The sequence below is a fragment of the Hippopotamus amphibius genome, chromosome 1 (assembly GCF_030028045.1).
Source record: "Hippopotamus amphibius kiboko isolate mHipAmp2 chromosome 1, mHipAmp2.hap2, whole genome shotgun sequence".
Taxonomy (NCBI): domain Eukaryota; kingdom Metazoa; phylum Chordata; class Mammalia; order Artiodactyla; family Hippopotamidae; genus Hippopotamus; species Hippopotamus amphibius.
Genome location: NC_080186.1, coordinates 182,995,681 through 183,020,209, shown reverse-complemented (window position 1 = coordinate 183,020,209; position 24,529 = coordinate 182,995,681). Strand labels below are relative to the sequence as shown.

Here is a 24,529-nt window from a genome sequence, read left to right as displayed (position 1 = left end):
TAAATAAGTTAAACTGCAATTGTTAAAAAAAACTTCAGATTAAATTAAAAACAAAATAAAACAAAACCCACATGTACCACTGCTGATCAAAATATTCACATACTCGGGTTCCATTCTCTTTAATACCTTCCTCAGTGCCTTAGTTTAGCAAGGCAGAAGTATACTCTCATTTGAATAATATCCTGAAATTATTTTCACCTGTGACAACATTAAGACCAGACTACAAACAGAGGTTACAAGATAGAAAAAAGGAAAAAACTGTTTTCAAATCAAATTTCCCCCATTCTAGTGGTAGCTAAGGAGTTAAATTTTCTGGATCACTTTTAAGATTTTTTAAAAAGTAGTTTCAGATGGCTTAAAAGATTAACAAAAGTTAAAACTGTGAGATTTATTTTTGATCCCTCACTCATCTTTATTCTTTTGCCAATTCTACATCTTAATAATTAAAAAAAAAATGTCTTTGAAATTCCAGACTACAGAGAACAGATCTTGTTAATGAACCTGTTAGACTCTGACTGATTTTCAGTCATGGAGAGCAGAAATTCTGAATGCCCAGCATGGGCCAGATTTAACGAGTTCAGAACACAAAAGATGTTACTTGGAAACACACACACACACACACACACACACTCTCACTCACTCAAAAGATAGGTCCTACAATTTTATGTAAGGAAAAGGACACATTTCAAAATAAAATACAAAGTACAAATTTTAGCACAACAATGATGTAAAAAAGATAAGGAAACTTCAGTCAATGGACTATGTACTTTTCCTCTAAACCTGGGTTTGATAAAAAGATGAAACACACAGCCAGTCCTAAAAATGTGAACTGATGGTTTAAAAAAAACAACAGTGTACAATGTAACATATAAGCAATTTTAATTCAAGATTTTTCTCAATTCTTATTAAACCTAGAAGCCACAAAAACCCTCCGCCCTTCAGAACACAGTTGAAAATTAGTTTCGTTTGCCTCCTTAAGAATATTGCTCACTTTTCACTGGCAGGCTTGTATTATTAATCTTTATATCCCCACTCACTGCATGGTCAATAAATTTACTGAATCGTGAATTTATATGATAAATTCCTCCCAAATTTATTTCCCTTCAGTCTTAAGAACTCTTTTCCCGAAACTTTCAGTAGATTGGTAGGCTAGAGAAGTTAAACCTTCGATCTCATGTCACTGTATGTAGATAAAGTATCGAGGCCTAAAGAAAAGCCAGTGCATTCAGTACAAATCCTATAAGGTGTTATGATGGCTACCAGCAACTCTCTTATTTTGGCCTTTAGTGCAAATAGGTGTTTCAGAACTTAAATACAGAGAATAATTTCCTTTTAATAATTTCCTTAAAAAGATAATTAAAAGAAAGACTCTTCTCTAACCTTGTTCCCATCTACTTCTAACAATCCTCAAACATCACTTCATTTTTAAGGCCAACTCAAAATATCAGAAGACGAATTTCACCAACTGATATTCTGATTCTATTTCAGTCATCACAACTTCTAAACTTAACATTAAAAAAAGCTGGGGGCGGGGGTTGGGGGGATGAACTGGGAGATTGGGATTGCCATATATACATTATTAATAAGAAAAAAATCAAACTGTACACTTTGGATATATGCAGTTTATTGCATGTCAATTGTATGTCAATAAAAGTTCTTAAAGAAAAAAAAGCTAGAAAATTAGCAAAAACAGTGAAAAGATACTGGAGCTAGGTTTGTTGAACAATCAGCTGAGACAGGAAGGAGAGAACAATTTTAGTTAAAAACAGGATAAATATATATTTTTTTACTTTAATTTTTTATACATTATGTCTTTTACACATTCCTTGTTTTTGATGGGGAGCTATAGCTTGTAGTCAGAACATTATTCTCTTTGATGCTTATTACAAAATAGTCATTAAAAAAGTTTTGTTTGGGATAAAAGGTGCTGCCTTTAAGTAATCTTGGAAAATGGTGTTTTGACTAAATATTATAAGGCTAACAACAGAAATAGAAAAAAAGAAATGCACATAAGCACTGTACTCTGGTAGGTAAATGTCTCACAAGGATACTGGGCTAGCAATTCTGAAACTACTTTAAGTGTGTACTACAGTTGAAAAAATAAGTAAATACTTAAATTGTATATAATGGGAATTAGGTTTGTCACTGACAGAGAAAGAAGTTACAAATAAGCAAAGGGAGAAAGCTATAATGAATTTTGTGGTGCTAGATTGGGAGTAGATGTCAGTATGAACTCAGGTTTATTTTAAATATATACAGAGGGGACCTCCCTGGTGGTACAGTGGTTAGGAATCCACCTGCCAGCGCAGGGGACATGTGTTCAAACCCTGGTCTGGGAAGATCCCACATGTCTCGGAGCAACTAAGCCCATGTACCACAACTACTGAGGCTATACTTTAGAGGCTGCAAGTCACAACTACTGAAGCCTGAGCACCTAGAGCCTTTGCTCCTCAAGAAGAGAAGCCACTGCAATAAGAAGCCTGCACACCGCAACGAAGAACAACCCCAGCTCGCCACAACTAGAGACAGACTGTGGACAGCAATAAAGACCCAACGTAAGCCAATAAAAATAATTTTTGAAAAAAATAATATATATATACAGAAACAGAAATAGTCAAAGATATGTGTTTTCATGTGTTAATATACACTCAACAAGTACATCAAACAGTCAAATCTTAGATTCTAATTGCCATTCTCCAAATAAAGCAACAGGGCTCTAGAGAAATGGATGATTCTAGGGCTGGGGCAGAGAAAATACAAGATGAGCCTGGAGTATACTTATAGAAAGTAAGGAAGGCTAAGGAGGAAAAATGGGGTCATGTCAAAATGACATGGCCCCCAATGGCCAAAGCTGAAACAACTCGAGCAACAAAGCAATGACAGTATTTAATTATAACACACAAAAATAAAACATATCCATGAGCCTATACTGAAAAATGACTGAATGAGAGAGAAGGTACAAATCCCCCTTCCATTAGAATTCCAGATAATATATGTAGATACCCCCATCTAGGAAGAGAGCTTAATTCCTCTCCTTCTTGAACAAAGGTTGGACTTAGCAACTCACCTCCAAAGAACAGCCTATGGAATAGAAAAATATAACTCTTGAATAGAGAAAAGATCCCACTAGATACCATCTTAACCAAGTAATCAAGGTTAAAATCATCAGTGTTGTCCTGTTGGTGTCACGTACCCCTGATGTGATGTAACGAAAAGGGTGCCTCACCTCTGGTGGTATTCCTCCCCAGAAAATCGCAGTCCCAGTAAAATCAGGAAAAGATATCAGATAGATCCAAATAGAGGGACATTCTGCAAAATATCTGACTAGCACTCTTCAAAAACTAGGAAAACAAGACTGAGAAACTGTTAACAGACTAAGGAAACACAATGACTAAATGCAATGTGGTGGCTTAGGTTTCACGCAGGAACAGAAAAAGGACATTAGTGGAAAACTGTGAACTCCAAATAAAGTCTCTAGTTTGGCTAATTGTAATGTTAATTTCTTGTTTTTGACAAACTAAGTTTTGATAAACAGGCACCATGTACGTATGTTTAACATTAGGAGAAGCTAGATGAAGGGTATACAGGAACTCTCTGTACTATCTTTGCAACTTTTCTGTAAATCTAAAATTACTCCAAAATTTTTTAACGTTTTGGAGCATTAACAGAAATAAAAATATTCCACAACTCTTACTAATTTGTATAATGCATCTGTAAAATAAAAAAGAATTTCCATAATTCAAATATATCAACTTTCCAAAGTCAGTAATATAGAAAAAATATAGAAATATCAGCTTACTTTTAAGATTATAGAAAAATCAGAAAGGTTTAAATGTATTTTATAAGCTCTTTATGTGAACTAAAGTTTCCACAATTTCTTTAATAAGTTGTATTCAGATGACTATAAGCTATCCTAACATCAGCTACTTCAGAGACAAACAAGAAGGAATTGTTACTTGCTGACAAAGAACATGGATTTATTTTGCTAACTGATTTTTTTGTGAAGATTACCCTGAAAGGGCATGGAGAATATGCCTAATTTTCCCTTAATGCTCCATTATAAACAGGTCACACTCATCTAAATTCATTCTTGACCTAATTCTATTTTCCAAATTTTAGCTACCAGCCACTACTTTAAGAATGTGGGTTTTTAAAATATATATATAAAATGCTACATAGATGCTATTATTACATTTATCCTATAATAGTCACCTTGGACTTGTGACTATAAGAATGTCTTGAAAGAACTTAAGATTTAAAACAGAACAAAAAAAAAAAAAAAAGAAAAAGAAAACATACCTAAGCATTAACTGTGTATAACTGGGAAGTATGAGATAGGTGGTTTTCTTTGCATTTTCGAAAATCTACAGTAAGTAGAATAATCACTTCACACTGTGTTACTGCAGGGATTCAATATTATTGACCGAAGAGCGAACTGGTATTACTTTTGCTAGTAAAGAATCAAGGGGATCTTTCAGGAGCCGCCCTTAGAGGAGTGGGACGTCCCCCAGCTGGGGTGCTGATGGCCTGTGGGCAAGAGACTACAGTAGGAGCTGGTGACCCCCAGGAAGTCTGGGGACAAGGGAATTTCTGCTTACCCTGAGCCAGTCCTTTCCAAACGGGTGGGGACCATCCACGGAGCAGCAGGAACAGTCTGGGAAGACCTGAGGTCTCTAATCCTGCGGTTCCAGGGAGTCTTCCATCGCAGCGCGTGCTCAATCAAGCCCCTCAGCCCTGCACCAGGTCACGTGGGCCTAGACACCTCGGAGGGCAAGCGGGCCCACCTGTGTGACGTCAGGACCACCTGCTCTCTGTGCAGAGCCGGCTGGAACCCAACCTTGACAGCTCTCTGAACACACATGCTGCTAAGTTCTAGAAACACCCACAACCTTTAAGTATCTGCTAGGAAGTCTAGGTAGAGTAGGTCTCCCTTTAAGAACCCTGAGGCCAGCAGGCAGCCTCTTTCACTTTGCCGCCTCGGTTTTTCCTCAGTCTGTCCTTTCTTTGTTATCTTAAGCTGTGGTGTCGTTTTAGTTTTGTTCTTTTATTTTAAATTAATTGGCTGCTTTGAGTCTTCGTTGCTCTCCGTAGGCTTTCCCTAGTTGTGGCTTCTCATTGCGGTGGCTTCTCTTGTTGCAGAGCACAGGCTCTAGGCGGGCGGGCTTCAGCAGTTGTGGCGCACGGGCTTAGTTGCTCCGCAGCATATGGGATCTTCCCAGATCAGAAATCAAACCCAGGTCCCCTGCATTTGCAGGATTCTTAACCACTGCGCCACCAGGGAAGTTCCAGTTTTGTTTTTCAATTGTCTTCAGTTGAGCCTTTGTAATGAGTATATTAAATACATTTTGTTTAAAAGAAAAATAAAATGAATCAGGTGTCTTCTAAGTTTTAGAACTAGGTATCATTACAAGTATTGTTTATAACTTTATAATCTACAAACCCATTCATTTATACGGATGAAAGGATTTTAGAAATAAGTATCAATCGTAGGATCAATTAGTACTGGCTTAAAATTATGGAAACAAGGGGAACCTGCTATTAACAAAATTATCTTTTGGAAAAGGAAAAAAGTAAATTAATAAATAAAGCTCAATTACGTTTAAAAAAATCAAGTAGACCTCACTTTAGAAGAGATGTTACTGGAGGGCAGGGAGGACAGGAGTTGGGGTGGGATGAATTGGGATATTGGGATTGCCACATAAACATTCCTAATAAGAAAAAAAATCAAATTGTACACTAAATATATGCAGTTTATTGTGTCAATTATATCTCAATAAAATTCTTTCAAAAAAGACATTACTGGAAGTTTTGTTAAATAATATTTCTATAATAGACTATCATTTTTTTAATTCATATCTTTGGCAATGTGAAATACATTAAACAACTCCACTCGACTCACACCAAAGTATACATGGTGATTAATAAGCACCCAAACTGTTTTAGTGGGACTAGTACTCATCAAATCCTTCTTTAATATGAACATATGTCTGAAGTGTATTCCTTTTTAAAGTTTAAATTTTCAATTTTTTAAGGCATGGAACTGTATTGTTTTATTCTTTAAATCAGACATGAAAATAAACTAAATTGAGATAATTATTGAAAGCTGAGTTAATTTTAGGAGAAAAGTCTTACTTAAAAGAGCCTATAATAAACAAAATGTAAGGTAACATGGCACACAGGAATCAACTACTTCACAATTCCCATAACCCCGTATTACTCAAGAAAGAACATTCTGAAAGTGCAGAGACAGAGGGGAAAAAAGGATATAACGTTTTTTGGGGTTCAAATGATTAAAAATATTCTTAGCCTTATAAATTTGGTAAGATTTCCTTTTAAATACTGGTAGTGGTTGTTGGTTGGTGGTGGTGGTTGGTTGATGGTTGTTTAGCAAATATAAGCTAAACAACTATAGAACCAAGGGTAAAGAAGACTAACACTTAAAAGGGTCCCATCAAAACGATGACAAAGCCTGTATTCGTTATGGATAAGTTAATGATTCAAAAGGGGAAAGCCCACACAATTGAATATTTCAATTTATGTCTGGAATTTAGAAATTATGCATTTTCTGGATCAATTAAAATTTCTTATATTAGGAAACTTACATATAAGGAAAAGACAAGGACTACTTAGATTTTATAATTTAAAAGTGATGAAATTTATAAAACCTACCTTCATAGTAATATATTTGATACACTTCTGATACTTAATATGAAACTCAGTTAAAAAGCTGAGTTAAACCAGTTAAAAAACAAGAGTTAAAAGCAGTCCCTCTCCCACGCATCGCACAACCAAAATCCACCTGTATCTTTAGTTTTTGTGGTCTTTACTGGAAAAAAAAACTAGAATATACTACATAAGTCATCTTTGTTTTTTACATGGAAGTATAATGATAAATGCTATCTCTTGAGTTCTCACTGTAAATTACAAGTGTTTTGAGACAGGAGTCCACTATCGTATGCATTAAGGTAACATCAATCACGTATTGAGTTAATAAGAATACACTAGTATTCGGTGCAAATTTAATTTTATTAAACCTTACAATGAATGTTGTGGCATATCATTTTCCATTGTGTGACAATGTATTGGCTGGCATCTGAATACAGTACTTTTTGGAAAAATACACGATGGGAATTGACAAAAGGGAGAGAAACTAGTTATTTAGTGATATATGAGGGCAAAAAAAAAAGATGACAACCAATTAACTTTAGTTTTCCTAGTATCTAACTCTAAAATGGTTACAGTTCCAAGCGATAATTCTGCTGTTACAGTGCACAAGAATATGGTTATCTCATCCAGCCCCCACAATTCTGGGAAAATTACAAGGATAATTACATCTGTAAAATTCAACCTAAGCTTTCTGCTGGGCAATATGATTTTAAAGAGTTACTTTTTCAAATATAAGCTAAACAATTTTCCCAAGTCCCAGTAGATGGGGGTCTTGAGAACATTATACGTTAAGTCACTTTACAAATGAGCAATCACCTAATTGCAAAATCATAATGGGCACCAAATTACCTTTTGCTGATGTGGGCTTACGTCCCTGTCAGATTTATGGATAAGAAAATGATTATTTTTAAAACCTATAATCCACTTGTCTTTATAATGTAGACTGCTATGTAATCTGAGTAAAATGACCATTTCTTTTACAGAAATGATCAAGAGTGGAACATCTAAAATTCAGCAGGCCTTAACAGGGGATTTTTATGGAAATGTAATCAAAACTTACACTTAGCTCCAGCCAACATTACCATGCTATACTGTACAGCTGAGAGTACAATTAGCTCATTAAGTATTAAATTACTCATCTGTTGGTTAAAAAAAAAAATCACAAATTTAAGTTTTTATAAAAATTTAGTCTCATAATTTTGAGAATACTTTCTGACAAAGACCTTAAACAGTGTCTGAGGTCACATTTATGAAACAACCTCCTCTAAAATAAGAGGGACAATTTTGAGCTTTTAAACTAACTGATTTTTTCAAGAGCTCCTAACAGCATTTGGGGAGATGGCAAACAGAGAACTGTATCATAATTGAAATAAGGCATTTCAGTTATCAAGACTGAGGAATAGTTCTAAGTTATCTATATTCGGTGATAGGAAAATGTTATGTAAAGAAATCCTTATTTTATACTAGAGTTGCAAAATTCAAATTCACCTACAAAATAGTGTGAGATATGCCTTACTATATAAGAGCATGTAAGTCTTCTACTCCCTCCCCAAAAAAGGAATATTAAATCATTTAAAATCCAATTGCTCACCTTCACCCTAAAATTACTGAGATCAATGTAGATTTACTGTACTTGCAAAGTTTTCTCTTTTTTTAAAAAAAAAGTAGTTTACACATATATAATTCTTATACCAGAAGTTTAGAGGCAAATGATTTCAAAAACTGATGTCTGATATTTCTAGAATATTTGTCTAAATCACGAATTATTCTTAATATATGTGGCAATTCAAATATTTCATCAAACTTGCCTGTAGTAAACAAGATATCAAAATCTCTTAATCAAAAGGTTGGAGAGCAACCATTTATATCCAAACCACCTTTTTCAATGGTGAAATTAAATTTACAACCTAGTAAAACGAGTAAGGATATCTTTTAAAAAATTAAACTTCAATTATTTAACCAGAAAGTAGATTTAATGCTTTTTTATTTACCATTCTTCATTACAAGTTTTTTACTGAATAAAGATGAAATAAATCTAATGTGACTGTTTGCAATGATGACTCCTTAAATACCACTACATCAACCCTCAGAATAAAACATCAACACAAAAATCCAAGTGAACCAGCTCATTAAACTCACAGGTAAACTGAGTTTTTCTCAAACCAATAAGGAGCTTTTTATTCAGAACAATTTCATTAAGACATTTGCAGGGCAAATATGCCATCATAAATTTTATTCTGAATAACAATAAAGTGCTGAATGATAATTACCTGAATCTTTTTTAGTACTTTTCACTTATTTTTTTCTTAAAAGAGCCCTTTCTGTGGCATTAGCAAAGCTATTAAAAGAAAAAAATCCAAAAAAGAAAGAAGAAAAAAGAAAGAAAAGAAAAGAAAAGAAAAGAAAAGAAAGAAAGAAAGAAAGAAAGAAAGAAAGAAAGAAAGAAAGAAAGAAAAGAAAGAAAGAAAAAGAAAGAAAGAGAAAGGGAAAGAAAGAGGAAGAAAGAATGAAAGAAAGAAAGAAAGAAAAGGAGGGAGGGAGGCAGGAAAAGAAAGAGAGAAAGAGAAAAGCTAATTTTCAGTAAGGGAAGAGGAAGCACTGCAACCTTTTGTATTTAATTATGGTGACAAATAATTGAGACCAAAGTAATTCATGCAAGTTATCTTCAAAACTATACTTAAGCTTGAAGAAATAAAGAACACTGTTACTGACCTTTGATACTATGGCAGTAAATTGCATACTAAAATACCTTAATTATCCTAGATGCCTAGATCTGGCTTGGCAAGCATCATGCCACTGACATGCTTCAGCTCTTTTTGTAACTAAAAGTGATTTGCAGTTCAATTACTGAATATTTCAATGTGACTCATTAAGCTGTGTGATAAACTTTGAGGTTAAATTTAAGCAAATTCTCTACACCTAATCACATCATCAGCACAAGCAGGACAATGCTGGCGCAGCATGAAAGGTGGGTCACTTTATAAAGATTCTTCCTTTTACTGCATGATATATTAAGATGACAGACCTAAATTTCAACTGGGTTAATGAGTTAGAATAGATTTGTTTCCCAATTTAGCACACAATAATTTCAGTGGATTAGAGAAAGAAACCTCAGATGTAAAGGAAAAAACAACAAAAAAGCTTGCGCTCTGGTAGCTAACCTGTAACTCTAAAAATTGTCATGCTACAAGAGTACTTTCATAAAATGAACTTTGTAACATACTTAACAGTGTTTCAGAGTTGAAGTTGACCAACTGCTGCATAGAAAATATGCTAACATACACAACAGTCAAGTTGAAGCCGGTGCATAGAGAAGATAAAGCACTTATGGTAACTGCAAATGGTAACAAGTCCATAAAGTTTGTACAAACTAACATGGGTCCATAAGGGGAAAAAAATTGCTAAGTAGAAATGGTTAATTTAAAAATGAGGTGGAAAAGGGGAGAAGCTTGGAGAAGAGAAGGAAGAAGCAGAAAAAAGACCTTCAATTGTATAAAATTCACAAACCAGAAAAGTATAAAGACACCACTGAAAAATGGTTAACTCTGTCCCAAACACCGAACAGCAAACAAAACCAGAATGGATAAGCCTTTGGCAGACAATTTTAGAAATTTGAATATGACATTACATTTCTCAATAATTCACAAATAATATATTATATGGCATATTTATATTAAATACTGGGAAACCAATCCTGTAAATTTGATGCTTACAATGCTTTAGCCAATGAGAGCACGATGAAATCAAGCTAAATGAATGCTGGTGTTATCACAACAGTGCTCATTTATGAAACAACTGTTACCAATTCGTGCTTTAACAGTCAAATTATCATCTATGAAGTGAAACAAAGGTCTCTAGCTTTTCTGGGATATGTCCTTTATAGTATATTCTATGATTCACTATGACACGAGCAGCAAGACACTGCAATGTGGTATGATTTATAGGCTGGATCAAATTTTTAGCTATTTCCTTCTCGTCCAGCAAGTCACTAGCAGTTTGTTTGTGCAAGTTTGTGGCATCAAAATGTGCACCTGATTTAATAAGGAGATTCATGATGTCTGGATGGTTGTTCAGAGCAGCGATGTGGAGGGGACTGTTGTCATCGGAGTCTCTGACGTTCACATCAGCACCACATTCTATCAGTATCGCAGTAACTTGCAGAGACGGAAATTTACAAACAGGGTACCGCCCTACACAGGTAGTATTCTTGTCCACAGCCAGATGAAGAGGGCTGAAGTTATTTTTTCCCCTTGGATGCAGCTTAAGAAACCTGTATATAGTTTGCTTTTTGAAATGGTCCTGTTCTAGAGTACAAGGAACTTTTTCTAATAAGCAAATCAAGTGCAAAATGATGGAAAGAGCCTTATTTAACTGTAATGGGTCAGCTGGACACTGAGTTTGTTTGATAGCTCGCTCTATTTCAAGGACACTTTTGCACAGAATGCCCATAAGATCATCAAATGTAACAGTGGTGCCCAGCAGGCCTTTAGCCCTATCCTGTAGCATAAAAGAGAACAGTTCTGCAAAAGATAATAAGCTGCTGGCAGTCATTGGGCTTAGAGGGTCCAAATTGTTTTGCTGCATATCCAAAGCATACTTCCACAGGTTGATGCATCGTTTGAAATTTCCAGAGTCTGCATAGACAGCGCCTCTATATCTAATATAGTAAGAGGTATCAGGATGAGAAGGACCAAGAATACGTTCTCTAATTAATAGTGCCTGCATTCTCATCTCATCAGGATCTGCAATAAGACCTTCTAGCTCTTCTGCACTGTTTACCTCCTTGGCATAATCATAAGCCATTATTAGTGTCTGAGGTACCGGTTTGCTAATTATATTAGTCCTATCACTGTACCTCATGTTCATTGCTTTTTTCCAGTATTTCAAAGCCCCAAGGAGGTCCCTTTTTTTGTCTACAAATGTAGCTCCCAGAAGTTCTAGAGCATTGATCCGTTCTGTCTTGCTGGTCTGTGCATGGTGAGTCAGAAAATCCACAATATTTGTGTGACCAGTCACACTTGCTGAGAGAAGGGGAGTCATTCCATAACCATCCTTTTCCATCTTGGCACAATACATAAGAAGCATCTTCATGATGTCCAAACTTCCAGATTCTGCACAATCATGCAACGCAGTGTTACCTTAAAGAGGAGGAAAAAAAGAACATATTTTGAGGGACGAGGATACAATGGAATACATACGTGTAACATTTTTTTTTAAGATTTTTTTTTTTGATGTGGACCATTTTTAGTCTTTATTGAATTTATTACAATATTGCTTCTATTTTTGGTTTCTTGGCTCTGAAGCATGTGGCATTTTAGCTCCCCCACCAGGGATCAAACCCGCACCCCCTGCATTGGAAGGCAAAACCTTAACTACTGGACCACCAGGGAAGTCCCCATATGTGTACTTTAGAATCTAAAGAAAAGCCAGCAGCTCCTAGCCACCCTCAATGGGTGGGACATACTTTAATTTGATTACAAATAAGAAAAAATGATCCCCAGCACCTAAAACTAATGTCTGACACACAGCAGGGGAAAAAAATATTGGTTAAGTTCTTTGAATAAATGAAATGACCAAATTAGGCATGAAAAGATACTCAAAGTCACTAAACAAAATTCAAAGTTAATCCATGGATTAATTAATTTTAATTAATCCATCCATTAATCCATTTAATCCATTCAAAATTAAACTTGGTAGTTTTCAATAATGTTTTTGAGTGTATATTCTACAACTAAAAACTGACGAAATGAAATTAACCAGCTATTCAGTTTTGCTGACAGTCACTTAACTTTCTGAGTCAGATACTACATTTATAAATAAGAAATCTAGTCTTTAATATCTAAGATTCTCCAATTTGATTCTAAGAGTCAGAAATTATTTTTTCAGTATTTCTGATTGCCAAGTGAACTTCAGCTGTTTTAGTCAAAAATCTTGGTAACAAAGTACAATACTTTCTCCAAAAAACTCCCATAAGAAAAACAAGTCCACTGAAATCTAAAAAATATGTGGGTGGTTCAATATGAACTTTAAAAGGAGACATCTGAAGTGTCCTTTCATAAAGGATTATTTCCCACTGTAATTTAATTTTCTTAAACATTCTTTTAGATGTACTAAATGTTCTAACACCGTCCGGTTCTTCCCACACATGGATTAAAACTGACAACAGGCACTGGCACATTAGTAAAAGCCTGTGCGGATGGAACATACTAAGACATTATAACCAACCAAGTTATTTTAGCTACCTAAGTTTAATGATAAACATTCTACTAACGATTAAAACAGAAATTATCATGCAGACCTTTGATATTTACATACGATGTTTACAGAAAATTTCAACAGTGAGTCATTTTAGGCATGTGTGTGGAAAATAGCTAACAGAGCTGGCTGAGACAGCTATCCTTAGAAAAACCTGCTTGCAAGGATAGCCCTTGGCTGGCACCTGGAATGTTGTCTGGTAAACAGTTCCAAGATATAAAACTTTCCCTAAATGATAAGGGTGGCTTTTATGCTGACTACCTGCTTTCCTTCTGGGACTCTGGAATTTTGGATATGTGCTCAGCAGAGGGTGCCTACGTGACCAGCGCCCAATAAAAACCTGGATATTGAGTCTCTAACCAGTCCCTAATCAACCAAAATGGGTTTCCCTCGACAGCAACATTGCACACATACATTTATGTTGCTTGGGGAAGACTGCTCTTTGTGACCTCTCACGGGAAGGACAGAGCATAAAAAAGCCTGCACAGAGATTCCTCTAGACCCCAACTGTGCCTTTCCTCTTATGATCCAGGTGCACGTCCTTATTATATCACTGTAATAAATCTTAGCCATGAGTACAATTGTATGCTGAGTTATCTGAAAACACAGGGATGGCCTTGGGGAGCCCTGACATAGGATGTGTACTACAAAGTGGTTTAAACCTGAAAATATCACGTAACAAATCTACAACTAAAATTCAAAAAAGCACAAGTTATAATACATTAGGACTTTAGTCTCTTCACAAGTTTATCCTGTTTATTAGTTTTCCATGATATCTACAGGGATTACATTAAAAAATCTGGGTATGTTTATTCTGACCTAGGATCCCAATGATCTACAATGGAAAGGTGTCTGGTAGAATGTTTTAGCAATGTGTATGGTAACCAAGCACTCAGAGAGCCCAGAACTTCTGACTACTCATGTTCATTTGCTCAAAATAATTTCAATTAAACATGACTTCTACTAAGTATATTTTTAAACCTCTTTCGAATTAAGGATCCCTAATATTCCCATTTTCTCTAAAAAACAGACAATATAATAGAAATAAAAAGAGAACGCTTAGATGGCATTCTTCTCTATTCAGAATAATAAAATTAAGAAAAAGAATGCAGCAAAAGCCAGTCTTTCAATGAACTGAATTGCTGTATTGGAAAAATGCAGAATATATATATTTTGAACACACCATATATTGAAAAAAATGTTTGTTTTGTTTTGTTTTTAAAAGGAAAAGAGACTCTCACATTTAGTAATAGCAGAGGTAACATGATCACCCTCCCACTAAGAACCAGAAAAGCTGAAAAATGCATTTTAAAAAATCTGGGGTTTCCCTGGTAGCACAGTGGTTAACAATCCACCTGCCAATGCAGGGGACACTGGTTCGATCCCTGGGCTGGGAACATCCCAAATGCCGTGGAACAACTAAGTCCCTGTGCTGCAACTACTGAGTCTGCACTCTAGACCCCACGAGCCACAACTATTGAGGCCACGCTCCGCAACTACTGAAGCCCTTGCACCTCGAGCTCATGCTCTGCAATAAGAGAAGCCACCGCAATAAGAAGCCTGTGCATCACAAGGAAGAGTAGCTGCCCCCTCCACCACTACAGAAGGCCCGCGTGCAGTGACGAAGACCGAACACAGCCAATAAATATAAATAAATAAACAAATAAATAAATAAATTTATTTTAAAAAAATCTCAGCATGTAAAAGCTCACACGGAGACAACATCCAGGAGAATAGAGAATTGGTTAAGTAAAGTCCAGAAACTGAGGAAGCTTTCCCCAACAACCTCTACTGATTCTGGAAGAGGCAGCTGAAAAACTGGGCAGAGCTTTTGATCTTGCAGAGCTAGAGGAAAAAACTGGAGTCCAGAGCCCATAAAGAAATCCCTCTACACTAGGTTACAGCTCTGAAGGCCTGCTCTCTAGGAGCTAAGGTGAAGTACAAATAAACCAGCCATCACAGGAATTGAAATGCAAATTCACATCATCTTGATATTGAATTAAAGTAATCCAGGACTGCTAGTATACATAAGCAAAAGCCAGAAGCAAATACAAATACTATTTAGATGAAGATATTATCATACTAGGGCTCAAATTATTTTAATATGTTCTTCATATATAATATTTGGTATCCAATCAAAAATAATGGGCAGGGGCTTACCTTGTGGCACAGCGGTTAAGAATCTGCCTGCCGATGCAGGGGACATGGGTTCAATCCCTGATGTGGGAAGATCCCACATGCCGTGGAACAACTAAGCCCATGCACCACAACTACTGAGCCTGCACTCTAGAGCCCGAGAGGCACAACTATTGAGCCCACATGCTACAACTACTGAAGCCTGCATGCCTAGAGCCCATGCTCAGCAATAAGAGAAACCACAGCAATGAGAAGCCCGCTCACTGCAATGAAGAGTAGCCCCCGCTGGCCCGCATGCAGCAACAAAGACCCAACAAAGCCAATAAATAAATAAATAAGTAAATAATTTTTTAAAAAATAATGGACAGAAGAGAAAACAAGGAGCCACAACACAAAAACCAAGAGAAATAAGAGCTAAGAGAAAAGCCTAACAGTAGGTCTAGATAATACAGTTATCAGACACAGACTTTAAAGTAATAATTATGCTGAGTATTCAGAGAGATTAAAAAAATTGTGGGGGGGGGGAATTAGACAGAAAACTGGAAACTACAAAAAAGAACTATTCTAGAATTGAAAAACTCAATGAGTGACTTTAAAAGCAGACTACACACAGCTGAATAGAGAATGAGTGAACTAGAAAATAGGTCAGATGAAAATATACAGAAAGAAGCATAAAAGTGAAAGGATGGAAAAGCAGGAGAGACTATATAAGAGACAGAGGAAACGATGTCAGAAGGGTTAGATACCAGAATTCTAGACTAAGAAAATGGATCCAAAGCAATATTTAAAGAGAGAAAGTTTGAGAATTTTCTGAAGCTGATGAAAGATTAAAGCATAAATTTAATAAATTTTTGCAAACAATAAGAAGGATAGATAAGAAAGTCACATCAAAGCACACTATAGCAAAACTGCTGAAAACTAAGGACAAAGAGAAAAACCTTAAAATCAAATAGATGGAAATGACCTGCAAAAGAACAACAATTAGACCAACAGCGAAGTTCTAATCAGAAACAAGAGAAGCCTTAAAGCACTTAAGGAAAATAAATGCCAACTTAGAATTAGTGAAGTAAAGGACCATTTCAGGTGAAAAAGAAAACAAAGATGAGCCACATGGAAGCTTGGAAAGGTAAGCATAAACAATGACAGAAAGGGTAAATGTGTGAGATATCTAAATAACTATTGACTTTAAATATAATAATATTTTGTAATAGGATTTGAAACATATAGAAGAAAAATGTTTGACAGCAATAGCATAAAAGTAAGGAGGATCATTGGAGTTAAAATATTCTAAGATTTATCCATTGCTTGGAAAGAGGTAAAATAAGAAATTTATGTTAGCCTTTGATAAGTCAAAGTAGTACTATCTAGAGTAACCAGTAAAATAATAGAGGGTATGCATACATATAATTACTACATATCCTCTAATATACAGAAAAACTGAAAAAATGCAAATCCAAACAAAGACTGAAACAAAGAACACAAAACAGGAAGGACAAATAAAAATCAGTAAGTAGCTAGGAGATTATTTAAAACCCAAATATATAAGTAGTTACATTAAATACAAGCAAACTAAATGTTCCATTAAAAAACAAAAACTGTCAGACTCAAAACACAAACACATAAAACTCAACTACATGCTGCTTACAAGAGAAATACCTTAAATGTAAAGAGAGGAAAAAGGTTGAAGTGAAAGGAAGAAAAAAATATATATATCTTATGCAAAAACTAACTATAAGAAAGCTGCCTGATATTAAAATATCAGATTAAGTAGACTTTAAAACACAATGCACGATTACAGACAAACATTTTACAATGATATAAAATTCAAAACAACATAAAGATATAATTTTAAATTTTGTTTTCACCTAAAAACAGAAAATAAACAAAGCAAAAATCAACAGAACTACAAGGAAAATCAGGTAAATCCACTCATAGTACATTTGAACACACCTTTCTCAGTACAGAACACCAAAACCAGTAAGGATACAGAAAATTAAATGAACACCACAGAATTTCATTTTTCTCTAAGGACACACGGAGCATATACAAATACTACATTCTGGGCCATAAAATGAGACTCACTTAAGTGTCAAGGGACTGAAATCACTGAGTATGTTCTAAGTCCACAATGCAAGTTAGGTTAAAAACAAGCAAAGAAACAAAACAAAAACCAAACACAGAAAAATCGCCACATATCTGAAATTTTAAAATATACTTCTAAACAGCCCATGGATCAAAGAAGGAATCCCAATGGAAGTAGAAAACATTTTTAGGTGGATGACAATAAAAAGATTAAGTAAAATAATCTTGTGGGACATAGCTAAAACTATGTTTAAACATACATTAGAAAAGAAAGGTTTTTTTCAAAAACAGCTAACTTTCCATCTCAAAAAGTTACAGGGGGAAACCAGTAAATTAAACCTAGAGAAACTAGAAGCAAATAATAAAAAGCAGAAATGAAGATAAAAGGTACCAATATGACAGCGCAGCATTGTTTCCCTAAATTTTATTAACTATTGCCCTTTTGTAATCTTATAACTATGCAAAGTAGAGAAGATAAACTTGTTCTACAAATAGAAACCAGAGAAATTAGTAGTAAAATAAAAACCCATGTCTCCCAATTGCCATTTCAGTGTACTGCTCATTTCTAAGGTCATATTTTAAATGCTAGTCATACTACTCCCCAGTAAGTTATTTCTAATATAAACCAAACCTCATAATAAAATTTCCACCAATCATATTACTTTCCAACTCAAAAGCTTTCATGCTTCCTCTAAAGAAATAGCTGAAAATCTTTAAGATTTCAAAATTCTACAGCATTGATTCTCAAAGCACTATCTGTGAGGATGAGAAAGTAATAAGGCAGAAATCTATAGTTGTAGAAGGCATGTTATGTGAAGTAAAGCTTAATCTTGGTAGTTGGAATACACATAAGAAGATATACTATGAGATATAGATTTTTAAAAAGAGAAATATTTCCCTAGCCTAGCTCTCTAGCCTCATTTCTTGTCATCTACACTGTGAATGCTGCTCTGTGAATCTAGCCCAGGAGCCAGCAAACTTTTTCTGTGGAGTGCTAGACAGTATTCTAGGTTTTGCAGGCCATAAGGTCTCTGTTGTAATCACTCAACTCTACCATATAACAAAAAATATCCATAGGCAATTGGTTAAATTAATGGATATGGCTGTTTTCCAACAAAACTTTACTTATGGACATCAAAACATGGCTTTGGTGTAATTTTCACGTCATGATATGTTATTCTTCGTTTGACTTTTTCCCCAACCATTAAAAAACACAAAAACCGTATCTTAAGTTTTCAGGCAGTACGAAAACGGGGTATGGGAAGGATTTGACCTCTGGGCCACAGTTTGCCAACACCTTCTCTAACCCAAAAAGACATTATCAATACCTGCCTTATACAAGGCAGAGAAACTGCTTAGGCTTCCCATCACTCTATCCTAAGTTTTACCTCTCCCAGCCCCAGCAATAGGCCTGCTTACTTCTACCTCCATGCCTCTTCTCTTAATTTTCATGTAATACACTTTCTTCTTTACTCTTTTAACTTCTTGTCCTCCAAGTTTCATCAGAAATTTCAGCTGCTCAAAGAGACCTTCTTGGTTATACTATGTTAATTTATGATATTGAGAATGCCTGGTGAATAAATGTTTCACTCTCCTGGTAAATACTCATATTATATCTACTATTATAATCTTATGTAATACCTTACATAATATGTTACTGCTTCACAAATATGTTTTCTTACCTAAACTGTCTATTCCTAAAATACAGAGAGCCTATATTATATTTCCTTTATATTCCAGATAGCAGTTAGCACAATATTAAAGCTTAGGTAGATTCTTAAATTTTTAATACTTGATATCACAAAAATGATTCAAATAAGGACAAAATAACTTTAAAAAGGAAAATCTTAGCAGGAGGGGATAGTCTTAATTATTCTAACAAGTTAAGTATATAACCACCACACTTTCATGCCCTGGAAGCCCTAAAAAATTTCCAAATTATAACCTATACCATTACATAAAAGTTTAGAAAACAGAAGTCAAAAAAAAAAAACCCTATACAAAACAAAAGCATAATTTTAAAGCAACTGTCATGTCTCCAAGTCTTCTTACCTAGTATATTTTGATAAAGTTGTAATCAGAAAATATACAACTGTTTCCTCCTTTTCACCTACGTGTTAGTCATTTTGTCATGTTCCATGTATATAGTCTACATGAACTATTTACACAGAAACTACCTAATCATTCTTACCGGCTTTATAGTTGAAGTTCAGGTAAGGAGGCATGTCATAACTGACATAAACACTTCCCTGTTGATGGACATCTACACTGCTTCAGAATTTTCACTCTTAAGTTAATGCCTAAAAAACTATAAGGACAGATAACAGACCAGTGATTGCCAGAGGGTGGGTGCTGAGAGAATGGTTAACTGCAAAGTGGCATACAGGAACTTTTCATTCCATCTTTATTATAGTGGTGGTTAAATTACAGCTTATGTTTGTCAAAACTTAGAGTACTAAATACTAAAAAGGAAGGATTTTATTGTACATGAAGTGTACGTCAATAAACAAATGACAAAAAAATTAATCCCTGCCTTAAAACAGAATCACAAATGTGTGACAGCTTCAGAGACATCTTTAATTCACTTCCAAAGGAATTATAAAATCTTTCAAAAGTTCCACTTTTACAGTATTTTTTCTAGCACTGAAATTAATTTTATTTATATCACTTCCATACCTAGGTATATAGAACATTTTCCGATGTCTATTCACAAACTTAATTTTTTTTCATGACATGTCTATTTATGTTCCAGTTTCTGGTAATTAGTCTGATTTTCTATATATAAGTACTTCATAAAATGATATATAACAACTGTCATTATATTTACTGTATATTTTGCTCCATTATTTCATTCAAGAGTTAGATATACTACAAATGCAAGTTCTTGTGAAAAAAATATAACAAGCTGAATTAAAAAATCAAGTTAACTATGGCCTTGTGACTAATCTATGCTAAATTATATGCCAAAGACCAATAAAATCATATTTAACTTTTGCTAGGTAACTTCATTGATTTCAACTTTTGGTGCATAATAATATATGCCAAATACTAGTGAAGATTCAACTCAGGCATTTTCCCTGGATTTTGTGCCCCTTAAAGATGCTTCCATAATACAATGATCGTACTTTCAAAAGATTTTATATCTCTACCTCGTTTTATTTTTGTATCCTGAAAATGAGAAACACAATGAAAAACAGAACACAAAGTTCAAAAATAAATACTACCAAATATCTTAAGGTCAAACTAAGGATATTCAGCATTGAAATTTAATGAACCTAGCTTTAGATAAAGAAAAAAGATAAGTACAGTTGACCCTTGAATAACGTGGAGGTTAGGGACACCAACATTCTGTGCAGTGGAAAAATCAAGTATATACAACTTACAGTCAGCCCTTAGTATCCATGGTTCCTCATCCTCAGTCAGTGTGGTACTACTGTACTTACTAATGAAAATACCTCATGTATAAGTGGACCCCTGCAGCTCAAACCCATGTTGTTCAAGGGTCAACAGTACTGTACTATGTACTGTACTATACAATTCTCAATGTCTGATTAAGAGAAAGTTCACCTAGAGAAAAAATAAAATTTCTGGCACTGAATTCTTAACAATTTTCTTGTTTAAGTCAAATCTATGGGATCCACAAATCTTTTAAGAATTAATTTGTAAATAAAATCCAAATTGCTCTAGACAATACCATCAAAGAGTGAAAAAAAACAATCCAAAGAATAGGAGAAAATACTTGCAAATCATGTATCTGGTAAAGGACTTGTATTCGGAATACATATATTACTCTTACAGCTCAGTAATAAAAAGATAAATAATGCAGTTTTAAAACATGCAAAGGATATGAAGACACTTCTCTAAAGAAGATATACAAATGACCAATAAGCACATGAGAAGATGCTCAACATCATTAGCCACTGGAGAAACAGAAATCAAAACCACAACGAGATGCCACTTCACACACACTAAGAAGGCTATCTTAAAAAAGAAGGGTAATAAATGTTTGCGAAGGTATGGAGTAACCAGAACCCTCCTTCAATGTTGATAGGAGTGTAAAATGATGCAGCCACTTTGGAAGATAATTTGGCAGTTCCTCAACAGATTAAACAGAGTTGCCATATGACCCGGCAATTCTACTCCTACATATATGCCCGAGGAAATGAAAATACGCATCCACAGAAGAACCTGTGCACAAATATTCATAGCAGCATTATTCCTAATAGCTAAAAAGTAGAAACAACCCAAATGTCCATTAAGTGATGAAAGGATAATTGTGGTATATGTATACAATGGATTATTCAGCAATGAAAAGTAATAAAACACTGATGTTACAAAATGGTTCAGTCTTGAAAACACTATGCTAGTGAAAGAAGATGCAAAAGACCACATATGTATTCCACTTATATGAACTGTCCAGAAGCAGGCAAATTTATAAAGACAGAATGATTATCAGTCCCTCCCATCAGGAAACACACAGGAGGCTCCAAGATAGCTTCCTCCACAAGAGGGCAGATAGCAGTATCAAGCAGCATCAGCAGTATTTCATCTTGTGGAACTGAAAACCACAGCCACAGAAAGAGAGAGAAAATGAAAAAGCAGAGGACTTTGTACCAGATGAAGGGACAGGATAAAGCCCCAGAAAAACAACTAAATGAAGAGGAGATAGGAACCCTTCCAGAAAAAGAATTCAGAATAATGATAGTGAAGATGATCCAGGACTTTGAAAAAAGACTGGATGCAAAAACCAAAAAGTTTACCAAAGACCTAGAAGAATTAAAGGGCAAACAAATAGAGATATGCAACACAATAACTGAAATGAAAAATACACTAGAAGGAACCAACAGCAGATTAACTGAGGCAGAAGGACGAATAAGTGACCTGGAAGACAGAATGGTGATCATCACTGATGCAGAAAAGAATAAAGAAAAAAGAATGAAAAGAACTGAAGACAGCCTAAGAGACCTCTGGGACAATGTTAAACGCACTAACATCCGCATTATAGGGGTCCCAGAAGGAGACGAGAGAGAGAAAGGACCTGAGAAAATATTGGAAGAGATTATAGTTGAAAACTTCCCTAACATGGGAAAGGAAATAGCTACCCAAGTCCAGGAAGCGCAGAGAGTCCAGGCAGGATAAATCCAAGGAGAAACACGCCAAGACATATATTAGTCAAGTTGACAAAAATTAAAGACAGAGAAATGTTATTAAAAGCAACAAGGGAAAAACAACAAATAACATACAAGGGAACTCCCATCAGGTTAACAGCTGATTTCTCAAGTAGAAACTCTGCAAGCCAGAAGGGAGTGGCATGATATATTTCAAGTGATGAAAGGGAAGAACCTACAACCAAGAATACTCTACCCAGCAAGGATCTCATTCAGATTTGATGGAGAAATCAAAAGCTTTACAGACAAGCGACAGCTAAGAGAATTCAGCACCACCAAACCAGCCCTACAACAAATGCTAAAGGAACTTCTCTAAGCAAGAAACAGAAGAGAAGAAAAGGACCTACAAAAACATAAACAAAACAATTAAGAAAATGGTAATAGGAACATACATATTGATAATTACCTTGAATGTAAATGGACTAAATGCACCAACCAGAAGACACAGACTGGCTCAATGGATACAAAAACAAGACCCATATATATGCTGTCTCCAAGAGACCCACTTCAGACCTAGGGACACATGCAGACTGAAAGTGAGGGGATGGAAAAAGATATTCCATGCAAATGGAAATCAAAAGAAAGCTGGAGTAGCAATAGTCATATCAGATAACATAGACTTTAAAATAAAAAATGTTACAAAAGACAAGAAAGGACACTACATAAAGATCAAGGGATCCATCCAAGAAGAGGAGATAACAATTATAAATATATATGAACCCAATATAGGAGCACCTCAATACATAAGGCAAATGCTAACTATGAAAGAGGAAATGCAAGGCAGAAATAGAGACACAGGTGTAGAGAACAAACACATGGACACCAAGTGGGGAAAGCAGGGAGGGTTGGGGGGGGGGGGAAGACAGAATGATTAGTGGCTGCCTAAGACTAGTGCATTTGGGGGTGAAAGGAAGGGAGAATGGGAGTGATTATTAACGGGTATGGTTTTTTTTGGGGGGGGGAGGGGGTGATGGTTGCACAAATCTGTGACCATACTAAAAAGCAATGATGGGTAGTTTTTAAATGGGTGAGTGGTATGTGAATTACATCTCAAAGCTGTTTTGAAATTAAAGTATTTGTGTTTTTGGTAAAGTATAAGTTTTGCCTGATAGAACCAGCAATAAAAAGGTCTTTATCATAACAGATTTGTCTGGAAATGCACAAAAACAGTTCTCATCTCTCCTCTTTAGCCTGTTGTGCTTGGCATCCATTCTTCTACATTGCAGCTGGGGCTAAGCTGAGCCTTTAAGAGAGGTCCACCTATAAAGATAGGGAGGGGTGTATGGTTCAACTGCATAACAATGCTGATTCCAAGCATTTTACTCTTGGAATAGCTAATTGGTATGTGTTAAGGGAGCAGGAGGGAAGGGATGGAGAGGAACACTTTCGGACATCAGAGGAGCACTAGAAGGTTCCTCTGTTCAGGGTATTTCCCTTCTCCATGTATATTCCAACATCAGAGATACTCAAGGACAGAGTTTGAAAAAAAAGAATCAAAAATAGAATAAAAAACTAATTGTATCAAAATTACCAGGTGCCTTTCCTTCATTAATTCTTTATGTAAGGCAGTGACCTAGGAACATAAAGAAATTTAACAATGAAGGTCCTTGAGCTCACTACAAAGTTAAACGCTAAAAAATGCTCAAGATGCATTCATGTGACTCAAGGCAGATGAGGACTTGCCTTTGAAATGGGTCTTGAGAGCAAGTAGAATTTTCAAAGCTAAGCTCTGAGCTAAGGGATCAGGACTAAATTCAACTAACAATAGTATATGAAAATTATACAACACAGGTTGATGAAAACATCAACATTACAATTCAGACTTATATTCAAGTTCAGATTCTACTCAACTGCAGCTCTACCCAAAGGGAGGGAAAAAAGAGGAAGAGAGATATTTTAGTCAAATTTACATCCATGTGACTTCTTTACCTGGGCCTTTCCCCAACTCTTCCACCTCTATCTTCCATTACATACATTCCCGATGCCTCAGTAGCATAAATTTCTAGAATGCCAGGGGCTTCCTGATTTTTCTTTTAAACAAATGTGATTAAAATCTCATAAGGATGAACTCAGTGAAGAAACCACATGAACCCAAAGATCAATAAGTAAAACTTAACCTCTGCCTTAAGTTTGTGTTGCTGGGGATGACTGAAATACCAGTAGTGTTCAGGATCTACTCATTTCCACCATCTTCAGTTCAATTTTGTGAGGATGCACAGTTT

The 24,529-nt window shown here is 35.3% G+C and overlaps 1 protein-coding gene across 3 annotated transcripts in view; it reads right to left on the bottom strand.

The window, feature by feature from the left end:
* Positions 1 to 4,751: 4,751 nt before the first annotated feature.
* The window catches only part of FEM1C (fem-1 homolog C), a 53,558-nt gene continuing 33,780 nt past the window's right edge, over positions 4,752 to 24,529 (bottom strand). For all 3 annotated transcript variants that reach the window (XM_057737147.1, XM_057737156.1, XM_057737137.1), the window contains exon 3: positions 4,752 to 11,804. In XM_057737147.1, coding sequence (XP_057593130.1) covers positions 10,495 to 11,804 — 1,310 coding nt within the window. In that variant the 3' untranslated portion in view covers positions 4,752 to 10,494. The remainder of the gene's footprint in view (positions 11,805 to 24,529) is intronic.